This window comes from Phocoena phocoena, chromosome 3, assembly GCF_963924675.1.
Source record: "Phocoena phocoena chromosome 3, mPhoPho1.1, whole genome shotgun sequence".
Taxonomy (NCBI): Eukaryota; Metazoa; Chordata; class Mammalia; order Artiodactyla; family Phocoenidae; genus Phocoena; species Phocoena phocoena.
Window position 1 is genome coordinate 126,249,398 of NC_089221.1, and position 17,405 is coordinate 126,266,802.

Below are 17,405 nucleotides of genomic sequence, written 5' to 3' on the forward strand. Positions count from 1 at the left end.
AATGGGAGAGGCCACAACAGTGAGAGGCCCGTGTACCGCAAAAAAAAAAAAAAAAAAAAAAAAAAAAAATTGTAACTTGCAAGCTGTTTCCAAGAAATTTTGTGAATTCCAGAGACTAAAAGGTGCCCAGGCATGAGATCACAAGTCAAAGTGCCCACAGGCTAGCTTGGTAGGAGCCCAAACAGGGTTTATTATTCTTGTGGTTTGCTGAAGATGAATTATTCACTTGACTTTTGTCATGGAAATTAGACTTATTACCTTTGAGATCTCTAAATAAATCTGACCTTCCCTGCACTAGAACCCATACTGGCTGTGATGAAGGCCTTTTGCTTAAAGGTTTCACTTAGGCGGCACCAGGGATGCGATCCTGAGAACAAGTGGCAGTGCTTTTTGTCTGTGGCTTAAATTTCTGCTCTCTACCACCTCATGTTGATTTCACTTAGGTGGGGAGGGTGGAGGAGCAGAGAGAAAACTGATCTTAGTCTTAAGCTGGGTATTCACCAGGAACAATACTCACAGAGTGGACTAATCTTAGATATATTTTTAAGTAGGTTTCTAATTTTATTTGGCAAACTTTTTTGCATCCCAGAGAACAACTATCACCCCTCTTGGGTTTCTGTGCCTGTCTATCCCACTTGGTAAAAGAGTGAAGACTTATAAACAGTGATTAGACCATTTCTTCCTGGTTTTTCCTCACTGGAATTCACTGTACCTCCCTAAGGCTCAACTAAACTAAACAAGATCCGTGAAATGTATTCATGGTTCTAAATAAAATCTAGTCATAACAGGCAGCCCTGTCCTGATGCCCTTATCTGCCCGCAGAGAGCAGAGATGACCTGGACCAGGAGCAAAGGTGGGAGGGGGGTGGGGTAGGAATTGGTGAAGGAGATTTTTCCTGACTGGGGATGGCAGGGACAGGATTCTGGGTTGCATTATTGCCCCTCCAACTGGAAGATGCTGTCCCTCCATGTGGCATGGAGGGGGCCCCTGGGATAGGAGCACTCTGAGGAATAGTGCCCTACCACCTCCAACCACCATAACCACCTGTGCTCAGTGTCAGGCCCAGGGCTGTGAACAGTCCACGTGGTGGGGCTTATAGAGTCCCACAATGTCCTCTTGCCCCAGGAACCCCCCTCCCTTGTGCCTAGCACCACACCTGAATCTGCTGGGGGATTACATACAAATGAAGGGAACACCGTTGAGTGCGCTGAGCACCATATGTATCTTTTTATTTCATCTCTCCAGTGACCATGTGCAGCAGCTACTGTTTTACCCCCACTGTTTACAGATGAAGAACTGGACGCTAAGGAAAGTTAAGATATTTCCCCACAGCGGAAAATGGCAGAGCTGGGAGGGGGACCCGGATTGTGCACAGCCTGTGCTCTCAGCCACTCTTCTGTGACTTATCTAAGCATCAAGCCTAGGGTAAATTTAACACTAGATACTCATTTTCAATTAGTTGCGTGACCGTCGCTAAGTCAAATAACCTCTTGAACCCTCACTTTCCACATCTTTAAAATTAGAGGGTTGGACTAGGTCATCAAAATACTGTGTTCAACGAATAGATGCTTGTTGGGCATCTACTATGATTGAAACACAGATTAAGACGTGCCCTTGTAAAGTCTGTTACAACAACTATAGCAAATCTGTCGCTAAATACTATCTGGTCAATACTCCGGAGTTTGCATAGTTCTGGGGAATATTAGGAAGCAGCAACAACAACAATAATATGGCCTCGTTGATGAGTGCTGGCTCCAGGCACAGCACCAAAGAGTGCTTTACAAGCATGACCTTACCTAGTTCTCCCAGCCTAGGAGATTGGGATCCTATTCTCACTTTACAGATGAGAAAACCATGGCTCAGACTTCTCTAATGTGCCCATCTTTGTATAGCTCGGAAATGGCAGCACAAGAATTCCAATTCACAGATGTCTCACCCCAAAGCCCTAATCACTGTGCTCCTCTAAGCAAGACTCCACGTTCCAGCTAGTTGCAATCTTCTGTAGGGGCTCTTATTCCTACCTTGACTCTCAGTTATTTCAGAAGGGGATAGCTAATGATAATTTTTTAAGGAATGAGGGAGGTCTTCCCACATTCTTTATGTTCACAGACATGCCCTCTAGTATGTTTTCTGGTGGAGTATTTTTCAGAGGTTGAACCTTGGAATCACCTGGAGGACTCATTAAAATGCAGATTCCTGGGTCCCAGTACAGGGCCTACTGAATCAGACTCTCAGATAGGAGGCCCAGGAATCTGCACTTCCAGCAAACCCCCGGGAGAGGGTATGACCATTTGTCATAAGCATTACATCATTATGTGCATATGATTTCTCTCCAAATTAAATTCTTTGATGGTTTAAATCCCTGTGGTTTGAATTCTCTGGTGTTAAAGACGAAGAAGCCATCAAAGGCACATCTGTATTCACCACACCTGAAAGCTAGCTGGAGAGTTCTGTATTGTCTTTAAAGAGTGGAGCGCTGGCTGGAAGCTTTCTTTTAACCATGATGTATAAGTTTCTCCCTGGGATGACATTCCGCTGGTAAGTTGGGTATAAGCTTTGAGTCACTTGTTTTTCTTCTCTGAGATCTACACACTTAGGGCTCTAAAATTCAATGGGCCCAGTGGAGAAAGGCCCACTGAGCAGGATTTCAGCCCCACAATAAGGGTCTCTAATCCATCCAGTGAGAGAACCTCCAGGTCAGGAGCCCCAGTGAAGTCATGACCCAGCTCAGCTGGTAGGCTTTGAGGGACCACCCGCCTCCTCCCTGTTCCACCTGGCCTCCCCTTCTCTGAGCCTAAGTCCTCTGGTGGAGGATTCAGGCACAGGGGTGCAAGCTTTGAAGTCAGAGAGCCTGGCCTTACAGCTTACTGGCTGGGTGACCTCACTTCTCTAAGCCTCCGTTTCCTCCCGCTTAGAACATAGATAGAGAGACTTGTGTGGTTTGTGAAGATTAAATGAGATAATGTGCATTAACTGCCCAGCACAATGGTAACTGCTCAGCTCAAGGAAGGATTCTTGCCCATTAATGCTACAAGCTGAGCTTTCTCCCAGGGCTCACACTCCCTCTGCCAACTGTACTTTAGAATCGCTATGTAACTCTCCTGCTGCCACCTGCTGCCTGCCAGTTCCCAGGCTGCAGAAACCAGTGCCACTAGGACCAGGCAGCTCCTGACTCCCCATGTGCTTCTCCCAGATTACTCAGCTCCCTCCTTTGCTCTGTTTGGACTTTTGTGATCACAACTCGGTTAAATGAAAAACACTTAGAAGTCAAGGGCCCATGTCAGGAATCCCACCAAGGACCAGGAAAAACAACAACAAACAAAGGTGTTACAAAGCTTGGGTACTAAGACTCATGTTTTTAAATGCAGAGAACTCAATCAGAAACTAATTGTTCTTACTTTAGAAGCAGGAGAGCTTTTAGAAGCCAGAATGTTGCCCACAAGGCACTTGCTGAGAGCAGCAAGAAATCCTTGGAACCTCACAGCCAAAAAAAAGAAATAAAGGAAGGGTAGCAGGGAGGGAGGGAGGGAGGGAAAGACAGACAGACAGACTGACTGATGTAAGGAATACAAAAAGCTTAGCAATCTGAGGTCATTTATTGAAGGACAGCAATTCTCAGAAAGGTGTGGCTGGGGATAGGGATGCTTTGGGGGGTCCCCAAGGTCAAACCTACTTTTATATGGTACTAAGACCTTATATGCCCTCTTCACTCTCATTGACTTACGGGTACACAGTAGAGTTTTCCAAAGGTTATATGATGTGTGATGATGTGGTAGCTCTGAAGGTTAATGGAATGTGTGACTATATACTTTTGTGTTTTAAGTTTTTCTCAGTTTTAAGTGTTAATAAACTCAATACTGATAGATATAACCCCCACAAAACAAAAGCTCTTTGGGGGTCATCAATAATTGTTAAAAGTGTAAAGGAATTCTGAGGCCAGAAAGTTTCAGAGCCACTGGTTAGAGAGATAAATGGCCACTGCATCCTATAGCCTTGACACTCGTAAATGATAGCAGGGCAGCGTCATGGATTTTCAAACATGAACCATGGCTGCAGGCCACGAGAGAGAGAGAGAGAGAGAGAGAGAGAGAGAGAGAGAGAGAGAGAGAGAATGCCACTGGAACAATATCTTACTCATTTTCTAATTCCCCCAAGTGGCCAGACTGGCACATAATTAGAGTGAATCAGGACATATTTTGGAATACAGTTAACTGACTTTTGGTGTGTCTGTTGGTGCCAGAGAGGTTTGTGTTTCCATTTGAAAAGATTTCCTCCAAAACAGATAAAACTTGGCTGAAATGATTTTAAATGATTTCCTACTTCAAAGAGAGAGCTCTGTCCCTCCAGAACCCTCGCCCAGTGGCACCACAGGAGCTCCGGCCCTGGAGGGAGCAGGGCCTCGAGGCCCCTCACGTGGGCGCTGGAGTGAGGCCTGGAGGTGTACAACACAGCAGCTCCAGGAATCACGCAAACTTAAGATCAGCCTGGCTCCTCCTCTTTCAAGCTGTGCAACTGTCCCACAGCTTCCCTCAGCCTCAAAGTCATCTCCTAGAAAACAGGTGTCCCAGTAGGACCTATTCACAGGCATGTAGGGGGGATGAGATGAAACATGGTGTGGAAAGCCTCTACCTCAGGGCCCAGAGGTAGAGAGAGCCCACAAGGTGGTAGCTGTCAGTATCAGCCTTGAGCTCATTTCCAACAAATTTGAGGTGATGTTGGAAATGGCACAGAGAGATTATGACATCACATTTTTCCAACAAGTACCACTCTCTGTACATAAAATTTCTATTTTTTAAAGAAGTCCTAGTGTGGTCATCTCTCCATTCCCTCTCTCATCTAACATACACAGAGCACCCACTCTGAGCAGGCCCCATACTAGATGCTAAGAAAGCTGAGATTCATAGTACCGTTCACACTTGCCAGAGCCTCACGGCCTCTCCCTCTTCCTGAGGGAGACAGATATTCACATCTCACAGCACAGATCAGCATGGCAGATACTATAATGACAGTAATCATAGCTGACTTGCGGTAAGATTTACTATGTTCGGGGCAAGGCAGTTTCCACACATGGCAATATTAATCCTCACAGCAACCCTATGAGGCGGTGCTGTTATTTCATCCCCTTACAGAGAGGGAAACTGAGTCATAGGTTAAGTAACTTGCCAAAGGTCCACAGCTGGTGAATAATGGAGCCTGAACGTGAACCCAGGAAATCTGGCTCCAGGACTGATTCTCTTATGCACCATGTTACAGCCCCTCTTACACATCCAGACCTGTAGCTGCAAGTCAGAGTCTCACCATTTCCTCAGGGGGGCCCTGGTGGGGAGAAGCACGTGGAGTTGAGAGTCAAGAGACTGGGGCTTAAATCTTGGCTCTTCCGCTTGTCTGTGTAACTTCAAGCAAGTTACTTATCTTCTCTGAACCTCGGTTTCTTCACCTAAAAAATGGGCATGATCATCGGACCAATCTCAAAACTTGATAGCATCCTATAAAATACTGCAAAGCGATCTAGTGCCATGGTTTAAAGTATAGAGTGAGGGAACCAGATTCAGTTGAAGCTTTGCTGGCTGTGTGGCGCTGGAGAAGTTGTTTAAACTCTCTGAGCCATAGCTGTACCCTCCATATAATGAGATTTATGAGATTTAAATAAGACAATAAGTATGAAAGGACTTAGCACAGCTTGTAATACTTATTCAAAACACGTCAGCTCATATTATTAGGCACAAGTGATTGGCAAGTTGCAAAGGAGGACAATACTACTATTGTAAAGAAGTTGGTCTTCAGCTCTAAGGCAAACCAAGTCCCAAGATACTGCTTTGGGACAGGGAGACATTGATGACATCATGGTCTTGGCATGCTCCAGTCTTTTTAAAGGACTCTGTGCTCTAAGATTTTGCAGTTCTGTGTGGTCTCAGACCAGCATCATCAGTTTTAGCTGGGAGCTTGTCAGCAATGCAGAATCTCAGGCCCCACACCAGACCTCCTGAGTCAGAATCTGCATTTTGACAAGATCCCCTGGTAATTCCTATATACACTTAAGTTTGAGAAACACTGGTGTAGCATGGAAAAAAGAAGAGCAACAAGAGTTTTTGGCCAGGGGTGGGAAGGGTTAATGTTTAGTTTGGCTCCTGTCAAGCCACCGGAAACAGAAGGTTCCAGAGATTGAAGGGTATGGACTGATGGGACAGGAAGGCTTCCTTCCTGCCTTGTGTCCTGGACAGCCAGGGCTCCTGCCTGGGACCTGCACTGACCCTTGAGCTGCAGTGAGGAAGGACCCCTAGGCCTGCAAAGCAGAGGGCAGGCTGGGACAAAGAGAGGGCTAAGTGCCTCCGCTCAGGCTACCTGGGAAGTTCAGTCCTCAGGCCAAGCCCAGAATGAGGTCTGAGGCAGAGTGGGGAGGCCGGAAAAACGTCACAGTTAACTGAGCAGAGCTCTCCCCAGGGAGGCTGGTGGCCAGCGCTGGGACAGCTGTGTGAGGGCCTCTGAGGTCTCCCTGTTGCCCTGGGCCCCGTCCTCTGGCCCCTGCTTCCCTGGGTCCTGGAGGGTGGGGGCGGGCCCAGATCCTGGACATAGAGCCGTGACCATGCTCCATGGGCCTTCCTCCTCAGTGCTGGAGCAGCTGCTCCCCGAGCTCACAGGGCTGCTCAGCCTCCTGGACCATGAGTACCTCAGCGACACCACCCTGGAGAAGAAGATGGCTGTGGCCTCCATCCTGCAGAGCCTGCAGCCCCTCCCAGGTCAGCCGTCAGCACTCCGCACAGAGCTCCTCCAGAGCCCTCAGTAACTCCCCACGGCCTGCTGGCAGGAGGAAGCCCAAACTGCACAGCATGGCATTCACCTCCCCTCATGGTTCAGCCAGCGTCCCCATCCACTCCAGCCCTTCTCCACCACAGCCCTGACTGTGCTCTTTGTCCTCCTCCATCCCCAGCCCTCTACAAACTCACACAACACACATGCCACGCACACTCGTGTACACACTGCTACCACACTCACACACACAAAACATGCTCTCACGTAGACCTCACATAGTAACAAACACACATCGCACACAACACACCCCACACGCTCTCTCACATGCAACACACTCACATACTCATCACATACACATCACACACTCCTACACTCAGACGCACACTCACACACTCCCTCATTTTTATAAGCTGCATACCTGCCCCCCATCTCTACTCATGCCTCTCCCCCTATTCCCCACAGCCTCTCTGCCTCACTGTGTACTCAGCAGCAAAGCCTCCTCATCCGCTCCAGCCTTTTCCCCAACCTCAAGTGAGCCCAGGAAATGATATGTGTACATCAAGAGCTCAGGAAACTCTAATGAGCTGTATCGTGTCCCGCAGGGTTGAAGGGGTCTGAGTGACATGGGGGGAAGTCACCACTGGGTGACACTGAGCCTCACTTCCCAGCGACAAAAGGGGTCAATGTCATCGGCCGCCCTCACAGGACTGTTGGAGGATGAAAGGGGCAGCAGTTTGCCGACTGTCCCCAAAGCAGCCCCTCTACTCTGTTCTCTATACTGGGCTCTGGGCATCCTTTCACTTGGAGAAGGAGATCCTCAATAACAATGTAAAAAGGGAAACAAAGTTTGAAAGCAGGGAAATGATTTAGGCTATGCACATGCTTCGTAACCTGAGTGCTGTGTCCTGTGTGGGATAGAAGTCCAAGTGGGCAGGGTGAGCTGGCCGTCCTCAGCATCAGCAGTGGTCCCGGGCCCCCTCCCTCCTCACTGAGGGCCTGCTCTCCTCCTTCCTCACAGCCAAAGAAGTCTCCTACCTGTATGTGAACACAGCGGACCTCCATTCCGGGCCCAGCTTTGTGGAGTCCCTCTTTGAAGAATTTGGTAAGCAGCCCTCTCCCGACCTCCGCTGGAAGCCATCCTTTCCCCCACGTGCGTGTCCACTGCCCCAGTCTCTGGAACAGTCCCCGGATTGGGCGGGAAAATACCTGCATCTGGGCCTGGCTCTAACATTACAACACTGAGTCACTTTGGGAAAGTCCCTTTGCCTTTCTGGGCCCTGCCAGGTCTGAAAATCTAGACAAATCCGTACAGTTATGGGAAATCATCCCTGAGATTTGAGGAAAGGTAGGGATGAATGCGCAGTCCAAAGAAGGCTGGCACATAGGGCGTCGTCTCATCTGCTGCTGACATCCATCTTAGTAGCTACCTGGTCTGTGAGTTGAGTGGTCCCACAGCTCAGCAGTAAATGGAGCTGTGAGGACTAGCAGAGGCGCCAAGGGTGTGGGAGCAGCTGAGCAGTGCTGCGTGCAGGGTGTATGTGATCCCGGATCTATCCTGAGGGAAGACAGCACTGTTCAACACAGGGAGAAAGCTATGGGTCAGATGAGAGGACTTACAGACTGACAGACTTTGGGAAAACACTATGCTTTCATTACATAACCCTTGAAAGTTTCCAAAGCACTGTACCAAACAGTATTATCCCATTTGATCCTCTCGATAACACTGGGAGCTAGACAAGGCAGGGATCATTGTGACCACTTTACAGATAAGAGGGATGAAGTCGCTTGACCAGGGTCACTAATGGAGGAGGTGGTGGAGCTTCCTGACCCCAAATCTAGCCCTCTTCTCACTCTGCCATGTTCATCCTCCACTTTCTCTGTCCCAATGGCCTGACCCTTCATAGACTGTGACCTGAGCGACCTTCGAAACATGACAGAGGACGATGGGGAGTCCTGCAAAGAAGCCACCCCTGAGCCAGCCAAGAGCCCACCTCTGAGACACGTGAGTTCTTACACTCTCAGGCCCTCTGTTCCTCTGGAGGAGGTAAGGGAAGCTCTCCCTGCTAATGCTGGGGACCCTCCTGGGGGTCTCTCTCTTCAGTGTGGTGGTCAAGGGCAGAAAAAGCACTGTGAGAACATTTCAATGACTCATGACATGCTCACTGTGCCCGTGCCAAGCAGGGATAATGCGGTAAACTGACCTGTCCCTTCAGGCCCAAAGGACGTCCCCACCCCAACCTCCGATTTCAGTACCACAGGAAGAGTAATGGGGAAAGCTCTGGGTCACAAGATGGGTGGCCTCTGCCCTCCTCCCTTGTGCTGTGTGGCATATCACTTCCTGTCTCTGAGCCTGAGTTTTCCAGCTACAAAAATGAAGGTCTGGATCATATCTAGGGTTCCTACCCTTTGGTGCCATGGAATTAGGACAAGGGGCCCAAATCACATCAAACATTGTCTGTCAACTGCATAATTCACTATCATCATCACCATAAATGGTACCAATTGTTGACCACTCATTACGTCCTTTCATATTCAGAGACTGCATCCTGCCTTCTAGGAGCTCACTGTCCCCCAGTCTCTACCCTGTCACTCTGCCTGCTCCCCTCTGCTCTCCTGGCCTTCTGGGTTTCACACACCTCCTTTGTCCTCCTTCAGGCAGCCGACTTGCCTCCACCGCTCCCCAAAAGGCCTCCACCTGAGGAATACTATGAGGAGGCCCTTCCCCTGGGGCCTGGCAAGTCCCCCGAGTATATCAGCTCCCACAGTAAGTTCTTGTCACTGAGGGCTGGGGCGTGCGGAGGAGAAGGCTCATCTCCTGAAGCTCCTGTGTGTTCTGCTGGGGCTGCAGCTCCAAGCCTGGCACCATTCAGCCATGCCCCACCTACTGAGGAGGAGCTACCAGAGCACCTGGCTTCTCCAGTGACAGCCTGGGTGGGCCGGTAGGCATGGCCTGGGGGTTAGGGGCTTGGGTTCTAGTCCCAGTTCTGTGTGACCTTGGACAACCCCCTTCCCCTCTCTGGGTCTCTATTCTCCTACCCTTAAAATAAGAAAGAGGGGCTAGATACACACATATAAATGCACTAGGATGGAAGTCCACAGACGAGTGCTACTGGCTTGAGTATAGGGACTTAACATTACATACAAGAAACTCTATTATGGTTTTTGGATGACGCAGCATGTGTAGTTGAACCTAGAAGATGTTTGTGTGTTGTTATTCCTATCATTCAGCAGCACAGTGGAATATTCTCCAACCACCAAAAAATACATAAGATAGGTCTGTCTGTGCTGATCAGAAATGAATCCCAAGATATATATTGGAAAAAAATCAAAGAGAATACTGCATATAACAAGATCACATTTGTTTTTAAATAGGGTACTCACACGCACATGCATTTAACAGTTTTTCTAGGATATGTGAGAAACTTTTAACAGTATTTTCCTATAGGAAATGAATCTGGTGAAAGGGTGGGTGAAAGGGAAATCTGGGTGAAAGGGAACGTATTTTCCACTTCATACTCTTCTGTACTGATTGTGCTTTTCACCATGTTGTGGTAAATACACATAACATAAAATTGACCACTCCAACCATTTTAGAGTGTCCAGTCAGTGGCATTTAGTGCATTCACAGTGCTGTGCAGCCATCACCACTATCTAGTTCCCAAACATTTTCATCACTCCAGAAGGAAACCCCATACCCAATAAGCAGTCACTTTCTGTTCCTCTCTCAGCCAATCTGTTTTCTGTCTCTATGGATTTGCCTAATCTGAATATTTCATTTAAATAGAATCACACAATATGTGGCCTTTTATGTCTGGATTATTTTATTTAGCATAGTGTTTTCAAGGTTCATCCATGTCATTGCATGTATCAGTACTTCCTTTTTATGGACAAATAATATTCCATAGTACGGATATACCACATTTTGTTTATCATCTGTCAGCTGATGGACATTTGGGTGTTTCCACCTTTAGGCTATTATGGTATATTATTTTTATGATTAATAAACTAGTTCGAACAAAACTACTGAAATGGTGGGGTTGGACCAGGTGATCAATGCCCCTCCTTCAGCCTTGATAGTCTTGGGTCTATGTCACTGCCAGCAGCTGTTTATGTGAAGCAGGTGACTTAATTTTATCCACTTGAGGACGGGGAAGAAAGAGGGGATGAAGTGCTGCTGGGCCCTGAATCCCAGGACCAGCCCCTCAGCTGAGTGAGGCTCCTCCCAGTCCCCAGAGAGCTCAGATGGGGCAGAGAAGCTGCCTCCTGGAGCAGCAGGGATCCTGGGGCAGGAGGGTAGGGAGTGCCTCAGGAAAGGCCAGGGACCTTATCCAGGGAGAGGGCACCAAGCCCGACAGGAAATATCCTTCCTCTCGCACAGGGTCCAGCCTACCAGGTGTCCAAGTGCTATGACCCTGGTGCTCCCTCCCTCTTCCCCCTCGCACCTCCTCCTTCCCCACCCCCACCTCTGGCCTGAGCACCCCCAGGCCACCTCACAGGGATGTCACCAGCATCTGAGACCTCAGAATGCCTCCTGGGAAAAGCAAGCTCTGAGCCTCACTTGGGAGATACAATTGGGTGTCCCAGTCACTGGGAATTTGAGTGCTGCCGTCCTCAAGAAACAGATGGACAGCATGGGCTGAGAGCCCAGAGCAGCGGTCTGAGGAACACGTGGTGTGAGAGCAAGTTGGTCTGAAAGGAGGAAGGCTTCCTGGAGGAGAGGATGTGCACCTGTCCCCCGAGCTGGCAACCTCAGTTCGGATCCAGGTTCTATCACTAGCAAAACGTGTGGCCTCAGTTTCTTCATCTGTGAAGTGGGTCTGATACCCACCTCCCTGCATTGTGGGAATTAAAAGAGATGATAAATATAATGATATCTAGTATTTGCCTAGGATGTTCTGTGTGCCAGGCATTGTGCTGAGAGTTCATACGTGTCACATCACTAATCCAAGGTCAGAACTGTTCATGTCGATTTATAGGTAAAGAATCTGAAACGCAGAGAAACTGTTTTCTTTCCAAGGTCACTCAGTAAATGATGGAGATAGATTTGAACTCAGATCTCATTAACCCCAAAGCACATGCCCTTAATCCACTGAGCTTCAAAGTATGCTCCAGAGACCATCTGTATGAAAATAATCTTGTTTTTAAAAAGTCTGATTCCTTGGAGTTCCATATATTTTCTCTTTTTACATATGTTTAGAACTATGCTATTAAATAGTTTTTTTCCTTAGTGCAGATTCCTCAGCTCAGCCCACATCAGTGAATCCGAATCTCTGGGGATACAGTCCAGGGATCTGCATTTTAAAAAGACCCCCAGTGAATGTAAATTGGTGCAGCCACTATGGAAAAAATATGGAGGTTCCTCAAAAAACTAAAAATAGAGTTACCATATGATCTAGCAATCCCACTCTTCGGCATATATCTGGAGAAAACTCTGATGCGAAAAGATAACATGTACCCCCAATGTTCATAGCAGTACTATTTACAATAGCCAAGACATGGAAGCAACCTAAACGTCCATCAACGGATGAATGGGTAATGAAGATGTGAGATAGAGAGATAGATAGATAGATAGATCTGTATATATACACACAATGAAATATTAGCCATAAAAAGAATGAAATAATGCCATTTGCAGCAACGTGGATGGACCTAGAGATTATCATACTAAGTGAAGTCAGAGAAAGACAAATACCATATGATTTCACTTATATGTGGAATCTAAAATATGATACAAATGAACTTATTCACAAAACAGATACAGACTCAGACATAGAAAACAAACCTATGGTTACCAAAGGGGAAAGGTTGGGGGGGGATAAATTAGGAGTTTGGGATTAACAGATACAAGCTACTATATACAAAATAGACAACCAGCAAGGCCCTACTGTATAGCATAGGGAACTATAATCAATATCTTGTAATAAACTATAATGGAAAAGAAAAATAAATAAATAAAAAGACCCCCGGTAATTGTGATACAGAATACAATTTGGGATAACCTCACTCCTATACTGCACTGATTCCCATGAATGGGAAAGTGAAAGTTCAGCATCAGCAGCTGTTGTGTTATTGTATGTATTCACCATTTTATGTGTTATTATTATCTCCTCTAGCCCAGTTCCTCCTCTGTAGTCACAGAAATTTAGAAGGAGAGGAGGGGGTGGATGTATTAAGAAGTGAGCGGAGGGGCTGAAGTGGAAGAAGATGAGACAAAGGCAGAATAGAAAGGGGGTCTGGGCCCAGGTGCTGGGACACCACTCCCTGCAGTACAGGGACCAGAACTGTGACTGAGACACACACCCACACACACCAATGCTCTGGGGTCAGAGGAGAGGGGCTGACCACTCTCTGCCTGGGAAGGTCAAAGGAAAGATCTTCGAGCTGGGTTTTAGAGGGTGAGGAATGCTCTAGCAGTTGCTAAGAGGGCACAGAGAATAGCATGAACATAAGCCTGGAAGTGTGACAGGGCCCAGCAAGGCAGTTCTTGGTGACAGGAGCACAGGGGGCAGGTGTGGAGCTAGAGCAGATGAGATGCAGAGATGAGGCTCCACACCCTGGCCGGGGAGTGACGACAAGAAGCTCTACTCCCTCTTCCCTCCCTCTTCCCTGAGGAGGGCATGGTGTCCACAATCTTCCCCAGCCCTGGCGCCTGGAGTCTGCCTGCATTTCTCCAAGTACTGCTCTTTCTGCCAACCCCACAGACGACTGCAGCCCAGCCCACTCGATTGTGGACAGCTACTACGAGGATGCAGACAGCAGCTACCCCGCAACCAGGATGAATGGGGAGCTGAAGAACTCTTGTAAGTACCAGGTGGATGTTCAGTCCAATTCCGTCCTCACGAAGAGCAGGCCTTGATCTGACCTTGGCATGCCCGTGCCTACCACCCCGTCACCTCCCTGGGGTCGCCACGGAGGCCTCAAAGCCCTTGTTCTCAGAGACCCTGGGAATCAGTGGGAAGACTGCTGGCATGGGAGTCAGGAGCCCCAGACCAAGCCCTTGCCCTGACTCTTGGTGACTGACCTTAGGTGAGTGATTTATTCTCTCTGAGCCTCCAGATTCCTCTGTATAAAATGGGGACTTGCTGGGTGCCATGAAAATGACCTGAGACTGGATGCAAAGATGATGGGTAAAGACAAAAGCTGATGTTTGCTGAGCCCTCACTGAGTGCCAGACACTCGGCTAAACACTCTGTATTTGTTGCTGTTCACAATAGCCCAGTGAGGTAGGTATTATTCATTATTATTGATGAGGAAACTGAAGCTCTGAGAGATGAAGTCACTGAGATCACAAAGCAAGTAGTAAATCTGTAAGACACAGCGCCCATGCGGGGGCTTAGTCATTACCAACATCACACCTCACACCTACCCCTTCACAGCCCCGGGGCCCCAGAGCAGGGATGCCTGCAGAGGGGTAAGAAGGTGCCCCCCCCACCCGGTGACGGCACAGGGACGGGTCCTTTCCCGTGGCTCCTGCAGACAATGACTCTGACGCCATGAGCAGCTCCTACGAGTCCTATGATGAGGAGGAGGAGGAAGGGAAAGGGCCGCAGCCCACACACCACTGGCCTTCAGAGGAGGCCTCCATGCACCTGGTGAGGGACTGCAGGATATGTGCCTTCCTGCTGCGGAAAAAGCGCTTCGGGCAGTGGGCCAAGCAGCTGACCGTCATCAAGGAGGACCAGCTCCTGGTGAGTGGCCACAGACGAGTGCCTCTCGGCCTCACGTGGACTTGCATGTGCCTGCGTGTGTGTCTGTGTATCTGTGTGCATTCAGGCATGTCTGCCTCGGTTCCTCTAGGTTTGCTTTGCGCACAGAGGCTCAAAGCCCGGTGCTTCTGAGATCAGGGCTCTCCCGCCCGAGAAGAATTAAAAAACAAAACAAAACCTGAAGACCTGATAAAGACTTTATCAAGTTTTGTTTTGCCAGACATGAATTTTTTATCACTTTAAAACAATGTTTATCATTTTTCATTATGCAAGTAAATGTATTTATTTATAAAGCCAGAAGAAAATAAAATGAAAAATGATTTTTTAAAAAGAACCCACCTAACCCTGTTGACCAAGAGCTAACCACAGTTAGATTTTGATGTATAAACTTCCACCCTCATTTCCATACATCTGTCTTTTCTAAAACTGAGCCCATGTAATACTTGTTATTATATAACTTGCTTTTTTAAACTTTTTTTTTAATTCACCATCTCTCATCAGTAGCATTTCATAAAAGAAATGTACCTTTACTTCCAAAGTATAAAGATGGACATAATTTCAGGTAAAAAAAAAATGAGATAGGTTGTTTACCTATTGGCAAGCCTTACCGAACATACATACATTTGAAACATGACCTTTTCTCACGCTGCAGCAGTGAAAAGCTCATCCCAGGCCAGAACCAGGCCAAGAATCATGACTTACTTCTTTCCACACCTTATGCCTTCTATCTTTTTCTTGACTTAGTGTACTGCCTAGGACCTCCAGTACAATGTAAATAGAAGTGGTGAGAGCAGGCATTCTTGTCTCAGTCCAGATCTCGAAGGAAAGTTCAATAATTCACCATCAAAGCTGATGTTTGCCATGGGTTTTTTGTAGGTGTTCCTTATTATCACATTAAGCAAGTTCTCCTCTAAGAGTCTGCTAAGAGTTTATGTTACAAATGGGTGCAGAATTTTTTTTTTTTTTTTCGGTATGTGGGCTTCTCACTGTTGTGGCCTCTCCCGTTGCGGAGCACAGGCTCCGGATGCGCAGGCTCAGCGACCATGGCTCACGGGCCTAGCTGCTCCGCAGCATGTGGGATCTTCCCAGACCGGGGCATGAACCCATGTCCCCTGCATCGGCAGGCGGCTCTCAACCACTGCGCCACCAGGGAAGCCCGGGTGCAGAATTTTATCAAATATTTTTTCTGCTTCTATTAGGATATATGATTTTTCTCCTTTTTTCTGTTAATATGATGAATTATACAGTTAGTTTTTGAATGATAACCCACTCTTGCACTCCTAGAATAAACCCCACTTGGTCTCTATGCAATACGTTTTTATGTGTGTCTGGATTCTATATGCTAATATTTTTAGTTTTTACAACTATGTTACGAGAGAGATTAGCCTATGATTTCCTTTTTTGTAATGTCATTGTCAGGTGCTGGTATCAAGGTAATGTTAGCCTCATAATAAGAATTGGGAAGTGAGAATCATTATTGATAAACTATTGACTTCCCAAGCCCAACCCTCCATCTCTGCTAGAATTCTCTCCCCCACATTTCTGTCATGTAGCCCATTAATAGCAGGGAGCTGGCTTCCTCCCAAGACAGCCTGTTTCTTCTCTGGTTCTTTAGACTAAAACGGTCTTCCTAGTATTGTGCTAAAATCTGCCTCTTCCTAAATAGGTAGTTGTGACCCCTGGGACCACTCAGTGGCCCTTGAGATCTGGAGATTGCCCAAAGATTCCCCTCCCAGGCTTCTCCTCTCTGTGGTGAACAGCCCCTGTCTTCATGCAGTGCCCACAGCTGGACTGGGTGGGGAGGTCTCTGTGGGGTAGGTTGAGTTTCCCTGTCTCCTCCCTCTACTCTCCGCTCCAGGAGGCCCTAACCCCTTCTATTCCTGTCCAGTGTTACAAAAGCTCCAAGGACCGGCAGCCACATCTGAGGCTAGCGCTGGATATCTGCAACGTCATCTACGTGCCCAAGGACAGCCGGCACAAGAGGCACGAGCTGCGCTTCTCCCAGGGGGCTACCGAAGTCCTGGTGCTGGCACTGCAGAGCCGGGAGCAGGCCGAGGAGTGGCTGAAGGTACAGGGGGGCTGTGCCTTCGCCTACCCCCACTCCCTCCTTCCTTCCTCTCTTCCCCGGACCCAGCCCTCAATGGAGTGGGCCCCTGTCACTGGAAGAACAGGCCTTGCTCGGGGGAGAGGGGGTCAGTGCCCTTCACATAAAGCTAGGGCTTTATGTGGAAATGGGCTTCGGACATCTCCAGGAGACAGACCTCAGGCTGGAGACCTGTGTTCCTTCTAGTTATTTGAATCCCCTTTCTAACACGCCTACTGTGGGTCTATCCTACCTGCAACGTACATCTCCAGGAATGAGGAGCTTAATACCTAAAAAGGAAGTTGATTTTATCATTAGACAAGCTAATCCTTTTTCTTCTTTTAATAGAGGAGAAATTCTTTCTTACCTTAGGTGAAACGTGCATACTTATCACATCCACCTATGACCCAGCCTCTGCATCTTGCAGCTACACGACAATTTGAGTTACCATGTACTGAGCACTTATTTTGTGCCATGCATTGTGCTAAGAGCTTTACACACATGACTTCATTTACTATTCACAGTGGGACTAATATTGTTCCCATTTTACAGATGAGGAGACTGAGGCACAAAGAGCTTCTGTGACTCGCCCCAGGTCAACCACCAAGTGGTTCGGGCAAGGGTTAGAAGCAAATAAGGAAACCTACTCCAAAGGTGACAGGCAGGGTGGCATACTGATGACAAGGGAGGACTTGGGTGCCACACAGACTTGAGTTCAAGTCCCAGACCTAAGTGGCATTTACTGGCTGTGTGATCTTCTGCAAAGGACTTTGCTTCTCTGTGCCTCAGTTTCTTCCTCTATAAAATGGTTCTTGTAAGGATTCTAGAGAGTACTTGATATAGGGCCTGCCAGGCAGTAAGTCCTG

The 17,405-nt window shown here is 47.8% G+C and overlaps 1 protein-coding gene across 1 annotated transcript in view; it reads left to right on the top strand.

The window, feature by feature from the left end:
- AFAP1L1 (actin filament associated protein 1 like 1) overlaps positions 1-17,405 on the top strand; it is a 70,012-nt gene that overhangs the window by 19,044 nt on the left and 33,563 nt on the right. The window contains exons 2-8 of the mRNA XM_065873305.1: positions 6,609-6,737; positions 7,769-7,852; positions 8,655-8,752; positions 9,406-9,514; positions 13,452-13,550; positions 14,227-14,438; positions 16,345-16,524. Of these exons, the coding sequence (XP_065729377.1) occupies positions 6,609-6,737; positions 7,769-7,852; positions 8,655-8,752; positions 9,406-9,514; positions 13,452-13,550; positions 14,227-14,438; positions 16,345-16,524 (911 nt within the window). The remainder of the gene's footprint in view (positions 1-6,608; positions 6,738-7,768; positions 7,853-8,654; positions 8,753-9,405; positions 9,515-13,451; positions 13,551-14,226; positions 14,439-16,344; positions 16,525-17,405) is intronic.